This window comes from Anomaloglossus baeobatrachus, chromosome 2 (assembly GCF_048569485.1).
Source record: "Anomaloglossus baeobatrachus isolate aAnoBae1 chromosome 2, aAnoBae1.hap1, whole genome shotgun sequence".
Lineage (NCBI taxonomy): Eukaryota > Metazoa > Chordata > Amphibia > Anura > Aromobatidae > Anomaloglossus > Anomaloglossus baeobatrachus.
In genome coordinates, this window is record NC_134354.1 from 476915873 (window position 1) to 476942481 (window position 26609).

The 26609-nt window shown below is 47.9% G+C and overlaps 1 protein-coding gene across 1 annotated transcript in view; it reads left to right on the forward strand.

Annotated features, from left to right (window-relative positions):
• The window catches only part of NUP88 (nucleoporin 88), a 155212-nt gene that overhangs the window by 97709 nt on the left and 30894 nt on the right, over positions 1–26609 (forward strand). The window contains exons 12-14 of the mRNA XM_075336385.1: positions 1838–1963; positions 4205–4270; positions 23759–23839. Of these exons, the coding sequence (XP_075192500.1) occupies positions 1838–1963; positions 4205–4270; positions 23759–23839 (273 nt within the window). The remainder of the gene's footprint in view (positions 1–1837; positions 1964–4204; positions 4271–23758; positions 23840–26609) is intronic.

Here is a 26609-nt window from a genome sequence, read left to right on the forward strand (position 1 = left end):
CCACAGGTACGCACGTTCCTGCAAGGGGTTTGTCACATCGTCCCTCCTTACAAGCGTCCGTTAGAACCCTGGGATCTGAACAGGGTGCTGATGGTTCTTCAGAAACCACCGTTCGAGCCAATGAGGGATATTTCGCTCGCACGCCTTTCGCAGAAAGTGGTTTTTCTAGTAGCAGTCACCTCACTTCGGAGAGTGTCTGAGCTAGCAGCGTTGTCATGCAAAGCTCCTTTCCTGGTGTTTCACCAGGACAAGGTGGTTCTGCGTCCGGTTCCGGAATTCCTCCCTAAGGTGGTATCCCCTTTTCATCTCAATCAGGACATCTCCTTACCCTCGTTTTGTCCTCATCCAGTTCACCAATGTGAAAAGGATTTGCACTTGTTAGATCTGGTGAGAGCACTCAGAGTCTACATTTCTCGTACGGCGCCCCTGCGCCGCTCGGATGCACTCTTTGTCCTTGTCGCTGGCCAGCGTAAAGGGACACAAGCTTCCAAATCAACCCTGGCTCGGTGGATCAAGGAACCAATTCTCGAAGCTTATCGTTCCTCGGGGCTTCCGGTTCCCTCAGGACTGAAGGCCCATTCTACCAGGGCCGTGGGAGCGTCCTAGGCCTTGCGACACCAGGCTACGGCTCAGCAGGTGTGTCAGGCAGCTACCTGGTCGAGCCTGCACACTTTCACGAAACACTATCAGGTGCATACCTATGCTTCGGCAGATGCCAGCCTAGGTAGGCGAGTCCTTCAGGCGGCGGTTGCCCACCTGTAGGACGGAGCCGTTACGGCTCTATTATGAGGTATTATTTACCCACCCAGGGACTGCTTTTGGACGTCCCAATTGTCTGGGTCTCCCAATGGAGCGCCAAAGAAGAAGGGAATTTTGTTTACTTACCGTAAATTCCTTTTCTTCTAGCTCCAATTGGGAGACCCAGCACCCGCCCCTGTTTTTGTGTACACATGTTGTTCATGTTGAATGGTTTCAGTTCTCCGATATTCCTTCGGATTGAATTTACTTTAAACCAGTTTATAATTTTTTCCTCCTTCTTGCTTTTGCACCAAACTGAGGAGCCCGTGGCAGCACGGGGGGTGTATAGGCTGAAGGGGAGGGGCTTTACACTTTTAGTGTAATACTTTGTGTGGCCTCCGGAGGCATAGCTATACACCCAATTGTCTGGGTCTCCCAATTGGAGCTAGAAGAAAAGGAATTTACGGTAAGTAAACAAAATTCCCTTCTTTTTTATTTTATTTAACATCTTTCACTCTCCTAAATTGTGCTAACTAGTTCTTTATATGTGCATTCTTGATCTAAAAGTAAGGATTAGTTTACATGGGCAAACAGGCAGCACATTACGACCACCAATCAGGAAACGTTTACCAACAGGCAGTTATTTAAATGGCTGTTGAAACAGACTAAAACGATCGATGCACACTGATCTGTGGATAAAGCACTCAACGCACACTCAAGGCTGCCATAGTTCTCAGCAGTGGAAGTCCTGTTTACACTGGGCAAAGTGCTGCTGAGAACAATCATCTGTGTGTGCTATGAAATAAACATAATTTCATCCAATGAAGACGTGCTTTGCTCATTCATCGGGTGATTGGCAGCCTGTTTAAAAACAACAGTCTTGTCTTACGATTATCTTAGTCTTTAAGAATGCTTATTCATGATTTTTTTTTTTTTTAGTTGGCCTAAATGCAGCTTAAATGATCGGTGCTTTTAAAAATAAAGTACCCACATTTAGGAAGGCTCTAGGCTTAGCAAGGTGGATTTGATTGGGTTGCCCTATATTATAGTTATAATATAAGTTATAAGATATTGTTTTTTGTTTTTTTAATATTCCTAGTTCATCTAGTAAAGACTCTTTTACGCCACCGGAGGAATGTCTTCAATTGTTAAGTCGAGCCACTCAAGTTTTCCGTGAAGAGTATGTGCTCAAACAGGACATGGCTAGAGAGGAGATTCAGAGAAGGTAATGTGTATTGTATGCGATATTCTGATCTTTTTGCCCTTAGGCTATGTGCGCACTAGAAATGTGAATTTTCTCAAGAAAATTTCTTGAGAAACTTCTGGGAGTGGAAGATTTCCGCACCTGCGGAAAAATCCGCGGCAAAAACGCATGCGGATTTGCCGCGGATTTACCGCGGATTTACCGCGGATTTACCGCAGGTTTGTCCCTGCAATAAATAATAAAGATAACCGATAGACAGATAATGGATAGAGGGAAAGATGGATAGATGAATAGATAGATAGATGAATAGATAGATAGATGAATAGATAGATAGAGGGATAGATGGATAGATAGATAGAGGGATAGATGGATAGATAGATAGATAGAGGGATAGATGGATAGATAGATAGATAGATAGAGGGATAGATAGATAGATAGATAGATAGATAGATAGATGAGAAAAACCTATATAATGTTCCACCTCCCTGCATTTTCTAAGCTGGCACCCTTTAGTGACTTTCATGTGGCACTAAAGGGTGCTTAGCCTTGTATTTAGCCATAAAATAAATAAATAATTAAAAAAAACGACGTGAGGTCCCCCCATATTTTGTAGCCAGCTAGGGTAAAGCAGACGGCTGCAGCCTGCAGACCACCGCTGGCAGCTTCACCTTGGCTGATAATCCAAAACAGTGGGCACCCCACGCTGTTATTTTAAATTATATAAATAATTTAAAACAAAAAACGTGCGGTCCCCCCCATATTGGATCACCAGCCAAGGTAAAGCGGACAGCTGGGGTCTGATATTCTCAGACTAGGGAGGTCCACTGTTATTGGACACTCCCCAGCCTAAAAATAGCAGGCCGCAGCCGCCCCAGAAGTGGCGCATCCATTAGACGTGCCAATCCTGGCGCTTTGCCCCAGCTCATCCCGCGCCCTGGTGCGTTGGCAAACGGGGTAATATATGGGGTTGATGCCAGATGTGTAATGTCACCTGGCATCAAGCCCTGGGGTTGGTGAGGTCAGGCGTCTATCAGATACCCGACATCACCAACCCAGTCAGTAATAATTAAAAAATAGACAACAAAAAAAGTTTTATTTGAAAAAACACTCCCCACATAGCCTCTTTAACCAATTTATTGAAAAGAACAATCAATCCACGTCCGGCGTAATCCAATAGGGGGGGGGGTCCCACGGCGATCCATACCATAGTCGCTGTCCCAGTCAATGAAGAACAGAATGTTCCCCATTGGCTGGGAGAGCAATGCAGTGACCTGAGCTAACATCAATAGGTCAGCCCAGGTCACTGCAGGGGATGCCGAGCGCTGCCATCAGGAGCATAGATGAGATCATTACCTTCTGTGATCATCTCCTGTACTGCTGACGTCAGCGCTGTCACTGACTGCGTTGTCAGAAGTATCGTGAGAGCCCGTGACGTCACCGCTAGTGACAGTCTCGGGCCGCTCGTGAGACGGGCATAGACAGCGCTGACGTCAGGAGGCAGGAGATCGTCACAGCAGGTAATGATCTCACCTCCTGACAGCAGCGATCGTCATCCCCGCGGCTCCCAGCACTGCAGGGTGTCAGTGTCTGCCTGCGCTGCAGCGTGACAGGCTGCTGATACTGCGGGCAGACACTGACACTGCGGGCAGACACTGACACCCTGCAGTGCAGGGTGTCAGTGTCTGCCTGTGTCAGTGTCTGCCTGCGCTGCAGCGTGACAGGCTGCTGACACTGCGGGCAGACACTGACACCCTGCAGTGCAGGCAGCCGCGAGGCCGGAGCAGGACACAGACTGGCACCTGGAGGTCGCACGGAAGTGCTTCTGTGCGGCGTCCAGGGAGTGTGACGTCTGCTCCGCTTCCTCTTCCTGACATAATGACATCGCTTCCTGCAAAACCGCAGGCAGCGATGATCATTCCCGCAGGTAATTCGCGGCTATTCCGGGGGTATACCGCACATCATTGCTACCTGCGGAATACCGCCGGAATACCCCCGGTACCTGCGGAAATTAATGGACATGCACATTTTCTCAAGAAAGTTTCTCGAGAAAATTTTCTCAAGAAATTTTCTTGAGAAAAATCCGCACAGTGCGCACAGCTATTTTTTTTTTCTCATTGAATTTCATGGGAAATGTCTGCACAAAGATTGCAGACATTTCTCAAGAAATTTCCGGGGCAAATCCGCGGGTAAATCCGCAGGTAAAAAGCTCTAGTGCGCACATAGCCTCAGAGATTCTGAGCTTTACTGGCTTTTGTCTCTTAGAGTGAAATTGCTGATTGTTCAAAAAGAAAAGCAGCTTAAAGATCTGCGGTACCGTAACGAAGAAAGGTGAGCTAAAAAACAAATCTTAGTAGAAATCGCACAGCTTCCTTACTGGCTCTACCATCAACGCTTACCTGTTATTACTAAAGTTTTCAAAACGTGTTGTTTTTTTTTTTTTTTTTATTTTGTAGAATCCTTTCTGAATAGATTTTTATTCCACACATGCCAACTTTACTAATCTTACACGCTATATACACATTATTGATCGTCTCAGCATTACTGTCATGCATGCTGTTTTTACAAGAATTTATGATACTGATGCATTGTGAATTGAAACACCTGGACCAAGTGAGAATTTCCTGCAAATCGTTTGCTTGTTGGCATACTAGTGATCTTGTCTTCGAGTGCTGAATTATTAATTGAAAATAAAGATGTAACATCAGGCATAGAGCTTCATACTTATATGGGCTGTAAAAACGTAGCCAATAGCAGGAAATGGGCTAAATAAATCTACTTATCTCTTCAAATCACTGCTGCTACAGTGGTCCTTGCCCATCTCTACTTGGCTTTTGTAGCAATATGGTGGACTTGAGTCATTTGACCTCAGCAGCCAATCACTGGTCGTGTACAGCACATGACTGCTGGGGCCAGTGATTAAACAATACATGCAAAGTAAGCAGAGACCTGGACCACCAAGTGTCCAGGATTAAAAAGGTAAGTATAGTTTTTTGTTTGTGTTTTTTTTTTTTTTTGTTTTTTTTTTGTTTTTTTAACGAGGATGGAAAAGTCATTCCATGCTGTTTACATTTTTATAAATGTTGACAGTATATAGATTTAATCGTACACGTCGCCATCTTAGACTTCTTCTGAGAAGAGATTCTTTTAAACATTTGCCTGTTCAAGTATTTTCACCTAAATTGAAATACATTAATTTGTATTACTCCCTTTTTAATAATAAAAAAATAAACATTTATATGGCTACATCTGTAAGTCTGATCTATCATTTGATTAAAGGGGTTGATTATTTATATTGATATTGATTACCTATCCTAAGGATCGCTATCTGATCAATGGGGGTGACCCTCACCAATCATCTGTTCCAGGTGCTGGCTGGATGTACTGAGTTGCGGAACAACTGATTGCGTTAAGAGTAGGCATCACTTAACTGAATTTCATGCGATATAAATTCGCTCTCCTAGATTCTAGCTACCCCCCCTACCCCTAGTTCCTATGGTACTTACTGTTAAAAATTGTTTCATATTAATCCAGAAACCAGGCTAATAATCTAGATCGGACTCTCCCACAGCCTGATGGATAAATCTATTATTTGGATAAGCTCAGACATCACATAAGTAGTCTGAGTCATAGAGATAAAATGGGAAGCATCCGATACAATTGCAATAATATTAGTTAAGACTATGCTTTCTGTTGACTGTGTATTCTTATTTTTTGCTTCAATAAACAAAACATTAAAACAAACAAGAGTAGGCATCAATATAAATGTCCTAAAAAATCCCTTTTTAACAGGTAAAGGAAAAAAAATTAAACAGAATTGCTGTCAGTTTGACAGCACCATTTTGTTGCCCCCCCCCCCCCCCCCCACAAGATTTTTTTTTTTTCAAAAATGTTTATTGAAAAAGAGAAAATATCATACAAAATCAAGTATAAGTAATCCTGCAACATAGTGGCATATTTTCAGTTTGTGCATGATTACTTCCACATATCGAGGAAATAAAGACAATCGCAATAAGAGATCAAGTACACACAATCTCCACGTGGATTTTGGTAATGAGTCAATGAACATAAGAACGTTGATTTCTGAAGCACTAAAGTTAGATTCATAAAAAAACTGGAAAGAGAAAAGAATGTTAAGAAAAAGCAAAGAAGAATTCAAATGAGAGGAAAGACAGATCAGAGAAAGAAAAAGAAGAGAAAGGGGGGGCAGGGAAGGAGGGACTTGGGGTCTCCCTTGGAACACAACCGGTTTAAGGAGATCTACACTCCACCTCTCAGCACGAACCGAGCAAAAATCAAGAGATTGGTTCCTAAGAGGAAAGGATGACCTCGAAATCAGCGGATTCTCTAAATAGAAACCACGGCGTCCAACAGCTGAAAAACTTGCTCAGAGTGGGAGGATAGTTTCTCCATCCTGCAAATGTGGTCCATTTCCGCCAACCACTCCAAAATCGTCGGGGTTACGCCCGACTTCCACTTTCTCGGGATGATTGCTCTGGTCGCGGCAACAAAATGACGGAGAAGACCTTGCTTGATCTCTTTGAAAGCTCCGGGGATCATGGACAAGAGACCGATCTGCGGAGAGCATGTGATTGTCAGCCCTGTTATGTGGTTATGAATTTGGAAAACTTTATGCCACAATTCCTTTATTATCGGGCAGGACCACCAGATATGTAGCATGGATCCCTCAGCAGCATTACATCTCCAACAAGTGTCAGGGACGGTCGGGAAGATTTTGTGTAGCTCCTTCGGATACCTATACCAACGGGAAATGATCTTAAAGTTTTTTTTCCTGCACTTTACAAGGCAAGGGAAGCCTATGTACACACATATAAGCTTTTGCCCAATCCAGGTCAGAGGAAGCACTCCCCAGATCTTTCTCCCAGGATTTCACGTACCAGACTGGATTCGAATTGATTGGGTCAATCAAAATGGAGTAAACCTGGGAAATTACTTGGGATGGAGATTCTAGTTGGATCAAAAGGGATTCAAAGTTGGTACAGACCCTGGCCAGGTCGGAGGCTGAGCGAGCAGAGGAGATGAACGATTGCAACTGCAAATACATAAACCACTGGATTTGTTGATTAGGGAAGGCGGCTCGGAAATGCTGTAAGGTTGGCAGAGCAGGCGCTCCCAATAGGGTATCGCCAACCCTAGGCCTCTGAGATGAAGACCAGATCGTAAACCTGTCCACACCAACAGCCGGCGGGAAGTCGGGATTATCAAAAAGGGGTGTCAGGGGGCCCCATGCTTCAGACAGATTAAAATGAGCATTAGTTATGTCCCAAATGATGAGTAGGTCCCTTGTCAGAGGGGAGTTCAAAATGCTCTTAGGTCTTCTATGTTTCGGGATCCAGGGCAAGGCGGTCAAGGTCCAATCTAAAAGATTATCTTCAATATCCACCCACTGCTTCGTCTCGGCCCCATGAAACCAATCTACTACTCTAGTGAGGATAGCTGATGTATGATATAAGCGAAAATCTGGAAGTCCTGTGCCCCCTTTTGTCTTACGTCTCGTCAAGTATTTAAAGGCCAGTCGGGGTTTACTTTTTTTCCATACAAAAGCTGTCGTGATCCGTCGAAGATGGGCAAAGAAGAATCTGGGTACGGTTATAGGAACTGCTTGAAAAAGGAAAAGGAGTTTGGGGAGGACATCCATTTTTTAAAACGTTGATATGTCCAAACCAGGACAGTGCCCGCAAATTGTAAGCCTGAAGATCGGCGTCAATGCGCTGCAGTAGAGGTTTATAGTTAAAATTAAATAATGTGAAGGGTCCGGTGTTAGATAAGTCCCTAGATATTTCAGAGCAGTGGCACACCATTTAAAGGGAAAGGCTTCTTGCAGAGAGGATTTACGTTTAGCGGGAAGGGTGATATTTAGGATTTCCGATTTAGAGGTATTAACCTTGAAATTACTAACCACAGCATGCCGCTCAAACTCCTTCAGGATAGATGGGAGAGATGTTTCAGGGTTCACGATGTAGAGGAGGAGATCGTCAGCATATAGGGCCAGTTTGAGTTTTTTTACCTATGCAGATCCGATGAATATCAGGGTTCTTCCTGATTGCTTTGGCTAGATGTTCCATCACCAATGCATACAGAAGGGGGGACAGAGGACATCCTTGTCGAGTCCCATTTCTGATATTGAATGAGTTGGAAAAAATTCCATTACACCAAATCTTGGCTGTAGGGAGAGTATACAATGCTAGAACCTTTTCTTTATCGTTCCTTTGGGAGACCCAGACCATGGGTATTTAGCTTCTGCCTCCGGAGGACACACAAAGTACTACACTTAAAAGTGTAGCTCCTCCCTCTGAGCTTATACACCCCCTGGTAGCCAGTCCTAGCCAGTTTATTGCTTTGTGTCAGGAGGCATACATCCACACATGCATTCTCATCTGATTTGTTTGACTTTTGGAAAGAGTTTGAAGAAAAGCGGGTCCATGTCTGGACTCCCGGCATGTCCCTTCTCACCCCACTGTGTCGGCGGTGTTGTTAAGGTTGATTTACAAGGCTGCAGCCTTACATGACGCGCTCCTTCACTATCCCTGCTGGGCTCTGGCTTGAAGTGGGAGCCAGCACGGTCTCCATGCTTGGCAGGAGTCCGGTCTCCATCCACAGCCCCTTGAGGATTCTGTTGGACCGGAGCACTCATCCCCAGGGACATGGCCCTGTGTCTCAGCAGCTAAGTACCTGAGACGTTTATGTTGGGGGTCCCGGTTCTTTATTGTAAGGGGAGAGTATGCTGTATGTGATTGTTTTAACTTTTCCGGCGGGTTCTCTAGCTTTTGCCTGAGAACCGCGCCGATGGTGCCTGCTTGTCGGCCTCGCCGCTTAAATTTAGGCCCCGGCTTCGCCGGAGGCCTAGTTTCATTTTCCTGCCCTCACATGTCACTCATGCAGAGGGACAGGTTCGGCTCCTCCTGGCGGCCGTTCTACACAGGGGAGGGACACTCCCCACTGCTGGGGCGTCCCTCCTTCCCTGCAGGTCTCTATAGCCCTCCAGTTCCCGCTCTTTAATAGGAACGCCCCTAGTCCCGCCCCCTCTCTTTGCTCCGGTGGGCATTCTGCATCTCTGCTGAGGTGCTGCGCACTGGGGGACCGGGCTTCGGGATCTGGAGGGCACACAACACCGCGCTCAGCGGTCTGGTAAGCCACAGCCGGTCTCCGGTTGTGGACCTCTGTATATTCTCCCTGGGGTTCATTCTCTGCAGAGCCCCTACTCCAGCAGCATGTCTCACACAAGGAGCAAGGCTCCAAAGCTTTATTCTGCATGCACTGCATGTAAGCTCCTGCTGCCTGAGCTGAGCATTTATCCACATTGTGATGTCTGCTCTAACTTGGCGGTGCCACAGCCTGGAGTCTCACCCCCAGTGGTCTTTCAGGCTGCTGCTGCTGCACCTGTGATTGAACCCCCGGCCTGGGTAGAGTCCTTTTCTAGGTCCATATCCCAGTCATTTGCTGAGTCCATGGGACTTTTGTCCAGGACTTTGATGAATATGCATCAGCCTCCCTCACAGGGTGCCTCTAATACTCTTGACAGAGGACTCCTATCATTTGACCTCTGTCCATCGGAGCTCACGGAGGATTCATCATCTGATCCCAGACCCCGTCCTTCTAAGAGAAGGCGCAGGGTTTCCCCCCCCCCCCCTCCCCATCCCACGGCTCTGTCTCAAGAGCTGACTCTCAAGATGAGGAGGATGCCCTCACTGGGGGCTCGGAGGCTATGTATCCCATCGATTTCTCTGAAGGTGACTCAGATCTTAGTGATTTGATTGCTTCTATTAATTCTGTGCTGGATCTCAATCCGCCAGTGTCAGAGGAGCAACTCTCTTTGGCAGAAAAACATCAGTTTACCTCGCCTAAGAGTGAAGAGTGTGTTCTTTAACCACTCTAGTTTTCAGACCGCTGTGACCAAACCCAGGGCCTGCCCTGACAAACGCTTTCCAAAGCGTGGTTCTGATGACCGGTTTCCATTTCCACCTGAGGTGGTCAAGGAGTGGTCTCACTCCCCAAAGGTAGACCCTCCGGTGTCTAGGCTCTCAGCCCGGACCGTTGTGTCGGTGGCTGACGGCACCTCACTTAAGGATTCCACTGACCGTCAGATTGACCTTCTGGCCAAATCTGTGTATGAAGCTGCGGGGGCCGCGTTTTCCCTGACTTTTGCAGCAGTGTGGGCTCTCAAAGCCATCTCTGCTTCTCTAGAGGAGATGCATTCCCTCACCAAGGAATCTATGCCTGAGATGGTTACCTTAACTGCTCAGGCTTCAGCTTTTTCATCTTATGCCATGTCTGCCATGCTAGAGGCTGCTCACCGCACTGCGGTGGCTTCAGCTAATTCTCTTGTTATCCGCAGGATTTTGTGGCTTCGAGAGTGGAAGGCAGATGCTTCTTCCAAGAAGTTTGTTGCTGGGCTCCCTTTTGCTGGTTCACGGCTGTTTGGTGAACAGCTGGATGAAATCATTAAAGAAGCTACTGGCGGGAAGAGTACTTCCATGCCACAAACCAAGACCAGGAAACCCGCCCAGGGTAGGAATCAATCGAGGTTTCGTTCCTTTCGTTCCTCCAACTGGTCATCCTCTAAGCCTTCCGCCTCGTCCGCTAACTCAGCCAAGGACCAGAAATCCAACTGGCGCCCAAAAGCGTGTCCACAGAAGACCGCAGGAGGTTCTGCCACTAAGGCAGCTTCCTCATGACTCTCGGCCCGCTCCAGCCACGTCCTTAGTCGGTGGCAGGCTCTCCCACTTTGGCAACGCTTGGTTAAAGCAAGTCTCCGATCAGTGGGGGAGAGACATCATATCTCACGGCTACAGGATAGAATTCTCTTCCAGCCCTCCAAACAGATTTTTTTTCTCTCAACTCCCCCCTGCTCCAAGGCCGCCGCCTTCTCGCAGGCCGTGGCGTCCTTGCAGGCAAACTGAGTGATTGTCCCAGTTCCCGCTCAGGAACGGTTCAGAGGTTTTTACTCAAATCTCTTCCTAGTTCCAAAAAAGGACGGTACCTTCCGGCCCATCCTGGATCTCAAGCTTCTCAACAAGCATGTCCGGGTGCGGCATTTTCGCATGGAGTCTCTGCGATCAGTCATTGCCTCTATGACCCAAGGGGAGTTCCTGGCGTCCATCGACATCAGAGATGCCTATCTACATGTGCCAATTGCAGTGTCACATCAGCATTGGTTACGTTTTCTGATAGGAGAGGATCATTTCCAATTCGTGGCTCTCCCCTTCGGGTTAGCCACGGCCCCTCGGGTATTCACCAAGGTCATGGCGGCAGTGATTGCGGTCCTGCACCTCCAGGGGTTAGCAGTGCTTCCTTATCTGGACGACCTTCTGGTCAAGGGTACATCCAGCGCAGACTGTCAGCGGAGTGTTTCGCTCACTCTCGCCACCCTAGCCCAATTGGGGTGGATTGTCAATCTTCCCAAATCCACTCTGACTCCGACCCAGAGTCTCACGTACCTAGGGATGCAGTTCGAGACTTTGCCGGCACTTGTGAAGTTGCCCTTAATCAAACAGCAGTCTCTCCGGCTAGCGGTGCGCTCTCTCCTGAGGCCCTGACGTTATTCCCTCAGGCGCCTGATGCAGGTGCTGGGTCAAATGGTGGCCTCCATGGAGGCGGTTCCCTTTGCCCAGTTCCATCTGCGTCCTCTGCAGCTGGACATTCTCCGCTGTTGGGACAAGCGGCCTTCCTCCTTACAGAGGTTAGTGGCTCTGTCGCCACGGACCAGGAGCTCTCTTCAGTGGTGGCTTCAACCCCTCTCCCTGTCCCAAGGGCGCTCCTTCCTGACTCCGTCCTGGGTGATACTCACCACGGATGCCAGCCTATCCGGCTGGGGAGCGGTACATCTCCACCACAGAGCTCAGGGCACTTGGACTCCGTCCGAGTCAGCCCTTTCAATCAATGTGCTGGAAACCAGAGCTGTGCTTCTAGCTCTCCTAGCCTTTCACCACCTGTTGGCGGGCAGGCACATTCGAGTCCAGTCAGACAACGCGACAGCGGTTGCCTACATCAATCACCAAGGCGGGACACGCAGCCGCCTGGCAATGTTGGAGGTCCAACGCATTCTTCAATGGGCGGAGGACTCCAAGTCCACCATATCCGCAGTCCACATCCCTGGCGTAGAAAACTGGGAGGCAGATTATCTCAGCCGTCAATCCGTGGACGGTGGCGAGTGGTCCCTGCACCTGGCAGTGTTTCAGTCAATCTGCCGCAAGGGGGGCACTCCAGAAGTGGACCTAATGGCATCCCGTCACAACAACAAGGTTCCGGTTTACGTGGCTCGCTCCCACGATCTTCAGGCCTTCGCCGCGGACGCTCTGGTTCAAGACTGGTCCCAGTTTCGTCTGTCCTACGTGTTTCCCCCTCTAGCTCTCTTGCCCAGAGTCCTGCGCAAGATCAAAATGGAGGGCCGTCGAGTCATCCTCATTGCACCGGACTGGCCCAGGCGAGCTTGGTATCTGGACCTGCTCCAACTGTCCGTGGAGATGCCGTGGCATCTTCCGGACCGTCCAGACCTGCTCTCGCAAGGTCCGTTTTTCCGCCCGAATTCTTCGGCACTCAAATTGACGGCGTGGCTCTTGAGTCCTGGATTTTGACGGCTTCTGGTATTCCTCCTGAAGTCATCTCCACTATGACTCGGGCCCGTAAGTCTTCCTCCGTCAAGATCTATCACAGGACTTGGAAAATTTTCCTGTCCTGGTGTCGCTCTTCCGGCCATTCTCCTTGGCCATTCTCGTTGCCGACCCTTCTGTCTTTTTTACAGTCCGGTCTGCAGCTAGGACTGTCCCTCAACTCTCTCAAGGGACAAGTCTCAGCTCTATCAGTGCTGTTCCAGCGGCGTCTCGCCCGGCTGGCTCAGATCCGCACCTTCATGCAAGGTGCGTCTCACATCATTCCGCCTTATCGGCGGACCTTGGATCCCTGGGACCTTAACTTGGTCCTCACGGTATTGCAGAAACCCCCTTTCGAGCCCCTTAGGGAGGTTTCTTTGTATCGTCTTTCTCAAAAGGTGGCCTTTCTAGTTGCCATAACTTCTCTCAGGAGAGTCTCTGATTTGGCTGCGCTCTCCTCGGAGTCACCTTTTTTGTTTTTTCACCAAGACAAGGTAGTTCTCCGTCCGACCCCGGACTTTCTTCCTAAGGTGGTCTCTCCCTTCCACCTTAACCAGGATATTTCCTTGCCTTCCTTCTGTCCGGCCCCTGTTCATCGCTTTGAGAAAGCGCTGCATACTCTAGATCTGGTGCGTGCTCTCTGGATGTATGTGTCTCGCACCGCTGCGCTTAGGCGGTGCACCTCTCTTTTTGTGCTAACCACAGGGCGGCGCAAGGGTCTCTCTGCTTCTAAGCCGACCTTGGCCCGTTGGATTAGATCGACCATTTCGGACGCCTACCAGAGTACTCAGGTGCCTCCCCCGCCGGGGATCAAAGCACACTCGACCAGAGCTGTCGGTGCCTCTTGGGCTTTTAGGCACCAGGCTACGGCTCAACAGGTCTGTCAGGCTGCCACTTGGACTAGCCTGCATACCTTTTCGAAGCACTACCAAGTGCATGCTCATGCTTCGGCAGATGCGAGCTTGGGCAGACGCATCCTTCAGGCGGCTGTCGCCCACTTGTGAAGTTAGGCTCCGCCTACTTCTTAGTTTTTTCTGTTTATTCCCACCCAGGGACAGCTTTGGAACGTCCTATGGTCTGGGTCTCCCAAAGGAACGATAAAGAAAAAGAGAATTTTGTTACTTACCGTAAATTCTTTTTCTTATAGTTCCGTATTGGGAGACCCAGCTCCCTCCCTGTTGCCTGTTGGCAATTTTCTTGTCCGTGTGTTATCACCGGCTGTTGTCGTGGACAGAGTCTCCGGTTGTTCTGGTTCTTTCTCGGTTCTACTTGTGGGTGGCTATTCTCCTTCAGCTTTTGCACTAAACTGGCTAGGACTGGCTACCAGGGGGTGTATAAGCTCAGAGGGAGGAGCTACACTTTTTAGTGTAGTACTTTGTGTGTCCTCCGGAGGCAGAAGCTAATCACCCATGGTCTGGGTCTCCCAATACGGAACTATAAGAAAAAGAATTTACGGTAAGTAACAAAATTCTCTTTTTCTCTAAAGCTTGGACCGAAACCTGCCCGCTCAAGCACACGCCCAAGGAATGGCCAACTGACCCTATCAAAGGCCTTCTCTGCATCTACTGACAACACACAGGCTGGTGTTTTTAGTTTCAACATTTGGGAGATAACAAGGATCGATTTAATAGTATTGTCTCTAGCCTCTCTGCTAGGTACGAAGCCTACCTGGTCATTGTGTATCAATAGCGGCAGAGAATGACTCGGTCTGTTAGCCAGAAGTTTAGCAAACAGCTTCACGTCCACATTAATTAGCGATCTAGGGCGATAGCTTGAGCAGAGCAAGGGGTCCTTGCCCAGCTTGGGGATCACCGTGATATTAGCAGACAGTGATTGTTTCTGGAAAGGATAGTCTTTGGAGATGGAGTTGAAGACCTTAGTAAGAAAAGGTGCCAGCTCCGTTAGAAACGTTTGGTAAAATTTGGTAGTAAAGCCATCTGGCCCTGGGCTTTTGTTGGGGGGAGAAGAGGACACCACTTGGATGACCTCCTCTAGTGAGAACGGGGAATCCAACTCATCAGCCGTTTCCGCTAATAGGGGGGGAAGCGGCGTGTCTAGCAGGTAGTTGTCGATTTTCTGCAGAAGCCGGGAGTTGGTGGGGTCTACAGATTTGTCGTTGATATTATATAACATCTCCTAATACTTCTCAAAGGCTAAAGCGATGTCAGTGAGGTGATGCACCGTTTGTTTGTCAGCTGTCTTAATCGAGGGGACATACGTTGACGCTGTTTTCGGGTGGATATGTCTCGCCAAGGGACCCCCACACTTATCTGCAAACTCATAAAAAAACTGTTGGGAGCGTTCTCTAAATTTAGTGTGAGCCAAGTCGAGTACTGCTTTAAGGTCTTCCCTCGTCTTAGTCAGTTTGAGTAAGGTATCCTGGTCAAGAGTCACTTTATGTGTTTGTTCCAAGGAATGGATTTTGGAAAGAAGATCCTCAATCTGTTTAGCTTTATCTCTCTTCAGTCTAGCTCCTTTCGTATAAGTTCCCCTCTGGTTACGCACTTCAGTGCTTCCCACTTAGTGGGAAGAGGGGTATTGTCATCTGCATGATACTGAAGGAAGTCTGAGATAGTCATAGATATCCTTTCTTTATCGTTCCAATGGGAGACCCAGACATTGGGTGTATAGCTTCTGCCTCCGGAGGACACACAAAGTACTACACTAAAAAGTGTAGCTCCTCCCTCTGAGCTTATACACCCCCTGGAGAACCAGATCTAGCCAGTTTATCGCTTTGTGTTCAGGAGGCATACATCCACACATGCATTCTCATCTGATTTTTGATTTTTGGAAAGAGTTTGAAGAAAAGCGGGTCCTCTGGACCCCCGGCATGTCCCTTCTCACCCCACTGTGTCGGCGGTGCTGTTAAGGTTGATTCCAAGGCTGGAGCCTTACATGCCGTGCTCCTTCACCATCCCTCCTGGGCTCTGGCTTGAAGTGGGAGCCAGCACGGTTCTCCATGCTTGGCAGGAGACCGGTCTCCATCCGCAGCCCTTCAGGATCCTGCTGGACCGGAGCACTCATCCCCAAGGACTTGGAACCCTGTGTCTCAGCAAGCTAAGTACCCGAGACGTTTATATATTGGGGGTCCCTGTACTTTATTGTTGTGGGAGAGTGTGCTGAGTGATTTTTCTGACATTTCCGGCGGGTTCTCTGGCTGTCGCCTGAGAACCACGCCGATGGTGCCTTCGCGCCGGCCGCACCGCTCAAATTTAGGCCCCGGCTTCGCCGGAGGCCTACTTTCGGTTTCACTACCCTCGCATGTCATTCATGCAGAGGGACAGCGTGGCTACGCCCAGCGGCCATTCTGCACAGGGGAGGGACACTCCTCACTGGGTACATGTCTCCTCCCCTGTAAGTCTCTTTGGCCCTCCAGATCCCGCTCTCAGAGTAGGTCCCGCGCCCTCTCTTCGCTCCGGCGCCATTTTCTCAGCGTTTTCTCTGCGATCAGCACTGGCTGCAGCATCCCTGCTGAGGTGCTTGGGGGTCCGGGCTTCGGGATCTGGAGGGCACACAACACCGCTCCAGCGGTCTGGTAAGCCACAACCTCTGGTTGTGGACCTCTGTATATACTCTCTGGGGGTCATTCTGGCAGAGCCCCCACTCCAGCAGCATGTCTCACACGAGGAGCAAGGCTCCAAAGCTGTATTCAGTATGCACTGCATGTAAGCTCCTACTGCCTGAACTGAGCACCTATCCACATTGTGTTGCCTGCTCTAACCTGACGATGCCTCAGCCTGGAATCGCACCCCCAGTGGTCTCTCCGGCTGCTCCGGCTCCTGTGGCTGAACCCCCGGCTTGGGTAGAATCCTTATCTAGGTCTATCTCCCAGTCTTTTGCCAACTCCATGGGACAGCTGTCCAGGACTTTGCTGAACATGCATCAGCCCCCTTCACAGGGTGCCTCTGCTGCTAAGGCTCTCTCAGCGGAGCTCACAGAGGATTCATCATCTGGTCCCAGACCCCGTCCTCCTTAGAGGAGACGCAGGGCTCCCTCTCCTTCCTCGTCCCGCGGCTCTGTTTCAGAAGCTGACTCTCGGAATGAGGAGGATGCCTTTACAGGGGGCTCGGAGGCTAACTCCATGTGTCCCATTGATCTGTCCGAAAGTGACTCAGATGTTAGTGATTTGATTGCGTCCATTAATTCTGTACTGGATCTCAATCCGCCAGTATCAGAGGAGCAACCCTCCCTGGCAGAAAAGCACCAGTTTACCTCGCCTAAGAGGACAAAGAGTGTTCTTTAACCACTCCAGTTTTCAGGCCGCTGTGACCAAGCCTAGGGCCTGTCCTGACAAACGCTTCCCAAAGCGTGGTTCTGATGACCGTTTTCCCTTTCCACCTGAGGTGGTCAAGGAGTGGGCTCATTCACCGAAGGTAGACCCCCCGGTGTCTAGACTCTAAGCCCGGACCGTTGTATCAGTGGCTGATGGCACCTCTCTTAAGGATTCCACTGACCGCCAGGTTGACCTTCTGGCCAAATCTGTATATGAGGCAGCAGGGGCCTCGTTCTCCCCAACTTTTGCAGCAGTGTGGGCTCTCAAAGCCATCTCTGCTTCTCTAGAGGAGATGCATTCCCTCGCCAGGGAATCTATGCCCGAAATGGTTACCTTAATTTCCCAAGCTTCAGCTTTTTCATCCTATGCCATGTCTGCCATGCTGGAGGCTTCTCACCGCACTGCGGTGGCTTCGGCTAATTCCCTCGCTATCCGCAGGATCTTGTGGCTTCGAGAGTGGAAGGCAGATGCTTCTTCAAAGAAGTACCTTGCTGGACTCCCTTTTGCTGGGTCCAGGCTGTTCGGTGAACAGCTGGATGAAATTATTAAGGAAGCTACTGGCGGGAAGAGTACTTCCATGCCACAAACTAAAACCAGGAAACCTGTCCAGGGTAGGAATCAGTCGAGGTTTCGTTCCTTTCGTTCCTCCAACTGGTCGTCCTCTAAGCCCTCGGCCTCATCCACTAACTCAGCCAAGGACCAAAAATCCAACTGGCGCACAAAAGCGCGTCCACAGAAGACCGCAGGAGCTGCTGCCACTAAGGCAGCCTCCTCTTGACTATCTGTCCGCGCCAGCAACGTCCTTAGTCGGTGGCAGGCTCTCCCACTTTGGCGACGCGTGGTTTCAACACGTCTCCGATCAGTGGGTGCGGGATATCATCTCCCACGGCTACAGGATAGAATTCTCTTCCAACCCGCCAGACAGATTTTTTCTGTCAACTCCCCCCTGCTCCAAGGCCGCCGCCTTCTCTCTCAGGCCGTGGCATCCTTGCAGGCCAACGGAGTAATTGTACCGGTTCCCGCCCGGGAACGGTTCAGAGGTTTCTACTCAAATCTCTTCCTAGTCCCCAAAGAGGACGGTTCCTTCCGGCCCATCCTGGATCTCAAGCTTCTCAACAAGCATGTTCAGGTGCGGCATTTTCGCATGGAGTCTCTGCGGTCAGTCATTGCCTCAATGACCCAAGGGGATTTCCTGGCATCCATCAACATCAGAGATGCCTATCTCCATGTGCCAATTGCAGTTTCACACCAGCATTGGCTACGTTTTGCAATCGGAGAGGAATCTTTCCAATTCGTGGCTCTTCCCTTCGGGTTAGCCACGGCCCCTCGTGTATTCACCAAGGTCATGGCAGCAGTGGTTGCGGTTCTGCACCTCCAGGGGTTGGCAGTGATTCCTTACCTGGACGACCTTCTAGTCAAGGCTTCATCCAGCGCAGACTGTCAGCGGAGTGTCTCGCTCACTCTCGCCACTCTAGCCCAATTCGGGTGGCTTGTCAATCTGCCCAAATCCACTCTGACTCCGACCCAGAGGCTCACGTACCTAGGGATGCAGTTCGAGACTCTGCCGGCACTTGTGAAGTTGCCCTTAATCAAACAGCAGTCCCTCCAACTGGTGGTGCGCTCTCTGCTGAGGCCCCGCCGTTATTCCATCAGGCACCTGATGCAGGTGCTGGGTCAGATGGTGCCGTCAATGGAGGCTGTTCCCTTTGCCCAGTTCCATCTGCGTCCACTGCAGCTGGACATTCTCCGCTGTTGGGACAAGCGGCCTTCCTCCTTGCACAGGTTAGTGGCTCTGTCGCCACAGACCAGGAGCTCTCTTCAGTGTTGGCTTCGGCCCCTCTCTCTGTCTCAGGGACGCTCCTTCCTGGCCCCGTCCTGGGTGATCCTCACCACGGATGCCAGTCTATCCGGCTGGGGAGCGGAATGTCTCCACCGCCGAGCACAGGGCACTTGGACTCCGTCCGAGTCAGCCCTCTCGATCAATGTGCTGGAAACCAGAGCCGTGCTTCTGGCTCTCCTAGCTTTTCACCACCTATTGGCGGGCAAGCACATCCGAGTCCAGTCAGACAACGCGACAGCGGTTGCCTACATCAATCACCAAGGCGGGACACGCAGCCGCCTGGCAATGTTGGAGGTACAACACATCCTTCAATGGACGGAGGATTCAAAGTCCACCATATCCGCAGTCCACATCCCAGGCGTGGAAAACTGGGAGGCAGATTCTCAGCCGTCAAACCGTGGACAGTGGCGAGTGGTCCCTGCACCCGGCAGTGTTTCAGTCAATCTGCCGCAAGTGGGGCACTCCGGACGTGGACCTAATGGCATCCCGTCACAACAACAAGGTTCCGGTTTACGTGGCTCGCTCCGACGATCCTCAGGCATTCGCCGCGGATGCTGTGGTTCAAGACTGGTCCCAGTTTCGTCTGTCCTACGTGTTTCCCCCTCTAGCTCTCTTGCCCAGAGTTCTGCGCAAGATCAGAATGGAGGGCCGTCGAGTCATCCTCCATTGCTCCGGACTGGCCCAGGCGAGCTTGGTATCCAGACCTGCTCTATCTGTCCGTAGAGGTGCCGTGGCATCTTCCGGACCGTCCAGACCTTCTCTCACAAGTTCCATTTTTCCGCCAGAATTCTGCGGCTCTCAGATTGTCGGCGTGGCTCTTGAGTCCTGGATCTTGACGGCTTGCGGTATCCCCCCTGAAGTCATCTCCACTATGACTCTGGCCCGTAAGTCTTCCTCTGCCAAGATCTATCACAGGACTTGGAAAATTTTCCTGTCCTGGTGTCGCTCTTCCGGCCATTCTCCTTGGCCTTTTTCCTTGCCGACCCTTCTGTCCTTTCTACAGTCCGGTCTGCAGCTTGGACTGTCCCTCAACTCTCTCAAGGGACAAGTTTCGGCTCTGTCAGTACTGTTCCAGCGGCGTATCGCCCGGCTGGCTCATGTCCGCACCTTCTTGCAGGGCGCGTCTCACATCATTCCGCCTTACCGGCGGCCCTTGGATCCCTGGGACCTCAATTTGGTTCTCAAGGTTTTGCAGAAACCCCCCTTTGAGCCTCTTAGGGAGGTTTCTTTGTTTCGTCTTTCACAGAAAGTGGTCTTTCTAGTGGCCATAACTTCCCTCAGGAGAGTTTCTGTTTTGGCTGCGCTCTCTTCGGAGTCACCTTTTTTTTGGTTTTTCATCAAGACAAGGTGGTTCTCCGTCCGACTCCGGACTTTCTTCCTAAGGTGGTTTCTCCTTTCCACCTTAACCAGGACATTACCCTTCCTTCCTTTTGTCCGGCTCCTATTCATCGCTTTGAAAAAGCGTTGCATACTCTGGATCTGGTGCGGGCTCTCCGGATCTATGTGTCTCGCACCGCTGCTCTTAGGCGGTGCACCTCTCTTTTTGTGCTAACCACAGGTCGGCGTAAGGGCCTCTCTGCTTCTAAGCCGACCTTAGCCCGTTGGATTAGGTCGACCATTTCGGATGCCTACCAGTGTTCTCAGGTGCCTCCTCCGCCGGGGATCAAGGCACACTCGACCAGAGCTGTCGGTGCATCTTGGGCTTTTAGGCACCAGGCTACGGCTCAGCAAGTCTGTCAGGCTGCCACTTGGACTAGCCTGCATACCTTTTCAAAGCACTACCAAGTGCATGCTCATGCTTCGGCAGATGCGAGCTTGGGCAGACGCATCCTTCAGGCGGCTGTCGCCCATTTGTGAAGTTAGGCTCCGCCTACTTCTTTGTTTTTTTGTTTATTCCCACCCATGGACTGCTTTGAGACGTCCCAATGTCTGGGTCTCCCATAGGAACGATAAAGAAAAAGAGAATTTTGTTTACTTACCGTAAATTCTTTTTCTTGTAGTTCCGTATTGGGAGACCCAGCACCCTCCCTGTTGCCTGTTGGCAGTTTCTTGTTCCGCGTGTTATCACCGGCTGTTGTCGTGGACAGAGTCTCCGGTTGTTCCGGTTCTTGCTCTGTTTTTACTTGTGGGTGGCTATTCTCCTTCAGCTTTTGCACTAAACTGGCTAGATCTGGTTCTCCAGGGGGTGTATAAGCTCAGAGGGAGGAGCTACACTTTTGAGTGTAGTACTTTGTGTGTCCTCTGGAGGCAGAAGCTATACACCCAATGTCTGGGTCTCCCAATACGGAACTACAAGAAAAAGAATTTACGGTAAGTAAACAAAATTCTCTTTTTCTTTAACGTCTGCATCTAGGAGAAGATTAGGGTTGAGTCTCCAGTTCCACGACTTAGAAGGAGAGTCTGGGGGATTCAGAGTCACGTAGACAGGGGCATGGTCAGACCAAGTCACTGGGCCGATGGAAGCAGTGGGGGACCAGGAGAGTAGGTTATAGCTAATCAGGAAAAAAATCAATACGGCTATACGAATTGTGTACCGCCGAAAAATGAGAAAAGTCCTTGACCGATGGATAGAGCAGACGCCAGATGTCAACAACCCTACTCAAATGCATTGCGGACCTAAGAGATGCTAGCTGACTGTGAAATCACAGACTTACCAGCCGACGTGTCGAGCTTCGGGTTCAGAGGTAAATTTAAAATCTCCACCAATGATCAGATGTCCAGTTGCAAAAGTCTCCAGTCTCCTCAGGAACCTAGCCCCGGCAACAGTCTGACCTTTTATTAGGAAGATAAAAATTAGCGACTGTGTATTTTTGGTTATAGAGTACTAAGTTGACAAATAGGAATCTGCCGTGTGGATCAGTGCTAACTTCTGTCACCGTGCATGGAAAATTTTTATGTAGCGCAATACTGACCCCTTTTGATCTCGCCAAGGGGTTGGGGGCATGATGCCAAAGCGGGTAGTATTTTTTGGGGATATCCGGCACATGACCACACTTAGTGAGTCTCCTGTAGCAGGAGTACCTGGACTCCCATTTTGTGCATACCGTGCAGGATCTGATTGCGCTTTTGTGGGGTATTGAACCCTTGTACATTCAGCGATGCAAACTTCAAGGAGACCATAGTGTGTACCGTTTAAGTAAAACTTGGATTTCTAAAATGTAGAGAGTCCCAAGCGGTAAAGGGGTAGGAGAGGCGGGGGTCGGGGGAGGAATGAGAGAGGTAGGCAGAACAAGGAAGAAGGCGAGGTAAGAGATAAAATAGGGAGTACAAGCAAGAAAAAGTAGAGACTGAAAAACTTAGAGGAAAGCCTACTAAGAGTATAGGCTATGGCCTCGCTCCTAGGTCGAGGCAAAAAAGACTGTAAAAGGCCCAAGATGGGTCAATACAGTCACACTTGAAAAACAAGTGTCCCTAGTGGGGTGAGTCTAGCAACGGAAACGCCGTAACCCCCAGACAAACACTCCACCAGGGAGACAGCAACAAAATATATGAATACATTAGCTAAAACATTTGATAACTGCAACAACAAAACAATCCGATCAAGATCAAAATAGGGCCCTCTCCCAGACAAAGTGAAGTAGAGGGAAGAAAAAAAAAAAGGGTCCCCCCACAAGATTTTAACTATATACTGCAATGCTTGTATTGCAAATATAAAAATGGCTATTTTTGAGTTTATAAATTGTTATACTATAACATTGATTAATCAGACAGACAAAGTGTACATGGTTACAAAATCTTGTATATACTTAAGGATTTCTGTGTGTTTGTCTTGAATATACAGACAAACAATATATCCATTTACCTAGCTCAAATACCTGATGTGTATTCTTGGGAGACTTGAATGCTGTGGGTTTATTACCCCATTGTCTGATGTGTGGTGTATCTCTGGTTCATCTATGCCCAATGACTGGCCATCAAAGGGCATGGATCAATAAGACTACAACACATTAACTTTAAGGCTTGTAATATTGTTCAAGCCTTTTTAAGATCAGCTGAAGTATAGCACAGACAGAAGCTCGTGTTTCCTGCACCGTGAGACGTCCGGTCAGTGATGTCCAGGAGTCTCTGTCTATGTCATGCTTCTCTGACTTCCAGACAGATGATGTCCAAAGCTCCTTGGTGATGTAAGTATATTTAACTGTACTTAACCTTTGTATGTTCAATATACAAAAGTGTACGCAATATCATACTTTTCCTTTTAAGTTTGTATTTCATATTAACCTTTATAATAAAATTACTTATTTGCCTTCTTTAAAGCCGTATCTGAACCTTAGTGTTAAAAATATAGCAGATTTTAACTATATACTGCAATGCTGTAGTGTTGCAGGACATGAACTTGTGTCTTGTCTAATCACAAATATTCAGTATCAAAACATAGAATATTTAACCTAATTTGTAAACTCCATAAACTTGCATAAAATGCCATACTTGCATAAACACCGTAAGAAGCAAACAATCCCCCTCCCCCAATGAAAAAAAAATGGTACAAAAAAAATTATTTATCAGCTCACCACACAAAAACAAGACCTCATACTGTACAATCTATCTGAAAATAAAAAGATGCAGGTCTCAGAAAATAACATACTAGAATATATTTAATATATTTTTTTTCCATCACTAAAAATAATGGAAAATCTAAATTTTTTTTGCATCATTGTGATTTTACTAATAATGCTGCTAGGTAATTTTTACGGAACGACAAACTCTGTAAAAAAAAAAAAACAAAAACCTGAATTTGGTAACATGCTTACCTATTCATACCTGAAAAGTATTTCCCATTCTTTTTGCTTTTGCTACACTGTTGTAAAAACCAAAATTAAAAAAATTACTTTTTTTTTTTTTTTTCCTTCATTTCACTCAAAACATTTTTTTTCTTATTGAGCATATTTAAAACTACAACTCGTCCCCAAAAAATTAAGCCCATATGTGGCTGAAAAAAAAAATAAAAAAACAAAAGGTCTCTTTAGAACATGGGGAAGCTAAAAAAAAAAAAAGCTAAAATGAAAAATTGTCCTGTCCTTAAGAAATTAAACTACAGAGTTTGATCATATTTGCATCCTTTTTTTTTTTTTTTTTTTTTTTTATTTTTAATTTAGAAAAAGCCTCAAAGAAATGGCTGAACGTCTTGCTGAGAAATATGAGGAAGCTAAAGAAAAACAAGATGATCTCCTGAGCAGGTAAGCCTCTTAATCTTCTCGCTTGGATCATAGTGTTCCATATACAGTGGCATGTGAAAGATTGGGCACCCCTGGTCAAAATTACTTATTCTGAAAAGTTAAAAAGAACGAACCAGCAGGATTTTCATATATAAAGTAAAGTTATTGCTATACTGGTGTTAGGATGCTGAATGTAAGCATAGCTTTTTGTTCTGAGATGGGGTGTTTTATTTCAGAAATTTGTGCAAGTAAAGTTACAGCAATGCACTGCTATTTGATAGATGGCAGCCTCTGAAATATAATATGCGGGTCGGGTTTTGCTAGTTACTCCCGCCCCTGTCTGCTGCCTGGTCCTGGTAGATGACACATTTCCTTTTGTATTTTAGGCAAAAACAATTTTCATCTTTTACATTTGAAAAATTACAAGGGAAAATAGGCTGATTCAAAAGTCACTCTTGGAGATTTGTGTGCTCAGATAATTTTTGACCAAGGTTTCAGACCTTAATTAGCTTGTTGGGGTTATGGCTTTTTCACGATCATTGATAGGAAAGGCCAGGTGATGCAAATTTCACAGCTTTAGTTTCAAATATTTTATTTATAAACACCCAGCCTCCTCTAACCTTGTGTAAAAAAGCAGCCATGGGTTCTTCTAAGCAGCTGCCTAGCACTCTGAAAATGGTGGAGGACCATAAAGCAGGAGAAGGCTATAAGAAGATTGAAAATATTTTGCCAGTTCCTGAGTTCGAAATGTAATTAAGAAATGGCACTTCGCCATTTTTCTGAAGGATGCTATGCTGGTATGTCCTAATACATTTATTTAGGACCCCGGGTAAGGGGAACCTGGTTGTCGACTGACACCCACTGATGAGATGAACTGTGGGTCCCCTGCTGCCTGCATAGGTCCCGGGCTGGTGTCTAGCCCCGATTTTCTCTACTGGAGAGAAATGTATATGGTTCAAATGTTGGGAGGACAGTATGCTGTGCACTGTTGTGCAGTATTGTTTTTCTCTATTTCCTCTCCTCTTTTTGTTTTCTTCTTTTCTATCCTACTTTCTCTTTAGGTCCTATGCAGTACAGTTTGGCGATGTCGCTCTGCTCACAAATAGCGTGCAACAATGGGATCCACTTCCCTGCCTCCATAGACAGTAGTATACCCCTGATTCATTTTATAGTCTATACCTATGGCGACACTGATAAATATTGTGGCATGGAATGTTAGGGGGTTTGGGGATGCAAACGAAATGCCCCGCTTTTACCCATTTGCAGCAATTCTTTTTAGCTATTTTGTGCCTGTCTGAAACACATATAGTGAAAGATAATATCCATTGGCTGAGAAGGGCATGGCTTGTGCCCGAGTATCACTCCATGTATTCAACTCATGCAAGGGATATGAGCGTATTGGTGCATAGATCCATCCCATTCTCCTGTATAAAATCGGTAATAGATCCGGGGGGGGGAGATTTGTTTGTATACATTGTATGATGTATAATAAACAAATTATCCTGGTAGCAGTGTACATTCCCCCACCTTACTCAGCGGAGCCGGTGAAATGGATACTTACCTTAATTCCTGCCCTGCTGTACCAACCCTCCTGATGGAAGATTTCAATACTTATTTACATCCATATCTGGATAAGCTCCACACAGGTAACATATCGGACAATGCTGCCCCAACTTCTTTTGCTAGGACATTAGAAGAAGTAGGCATGGTGGATCTATGGTGTGTAAAAAAAACAAAACAAAAAAAACCCCACAGCTAAGCAGTTTTCCTGTTACTCTAGCTCGCTCCACACTGTCACGGATAGGCCGGGCTATTGGCAACTCACTCATGACCTCATACACATGGTCGGTCGCTTATCTACCCAAAAGTGTATCTGACCACTCAACACTACGTTTTAAACTTTCATGGGGGAACACCCTCACGCTGTCCAGACCTGTTTGGAGACTTAACTCCTTTTGGATTCAGATACTGAATACACATGTATTAGAATTTTTCAACCTGAACAAGGGCTCCTCACCATCACATTCACTATGGGACTCTATGAAAGCCGTTGTACAGGGCCTCTATATCAGGGAAATATGTTCCCGCAAAATCCAAATTAGACAATATACTCAGTACTTAAGAATTGTCTGTTGCGCAGGCTTCTGTGATACTGAATCCAATAGAGGAAAAGCCTGGAGAATGCGCAAGTAGCACTGAGGGGAAATCTCCTGTTGGTGGCAACTAATATGCGTTTTGTTTTTTTTTTTCTCAATCAAAAATTTTTCATAGAGATGTGGGACACCTACTAGCCACAATCATTAAAGGGGTTATCCAGCTTATTTTGACTTTGTTTTTTTTTTTTATATTCCCTATTTGGCTACATTGCGGCAGGTAAGTAGATAGTGACCACTTACCTGCCCTGCTGTCAGCCCCACTCCCGAGGCTCAGAGCAGTCATGTGACCGCTCCTGCCGCGTTTTTGCTGCTTCCGGTCATTTCATGTCAACATGGGCAGGACCATGTTGACATGCAAATCTGGGTAAACTTTTTTTTTTTTTTTTTTTTTATTTTATTACTGACTGGGTGGGTTGGTGATGTCGGGTATCTGATAGACGCTTGACATCACTAACCCCAGGGCCTGATGCCAGGTGACATTACACATCTGGCATCAACCCCATATATTACCCCGTTTGCCACCACACTAGGGCAATGGGATGAGTTGGGGCAAAGCGCCAGGATTGGCACATCTAATGGATGCGCCACTTCTGGAGCGGCTGTAGCCTGCTATTTTTAGGCTGGGGAGTGTCCAA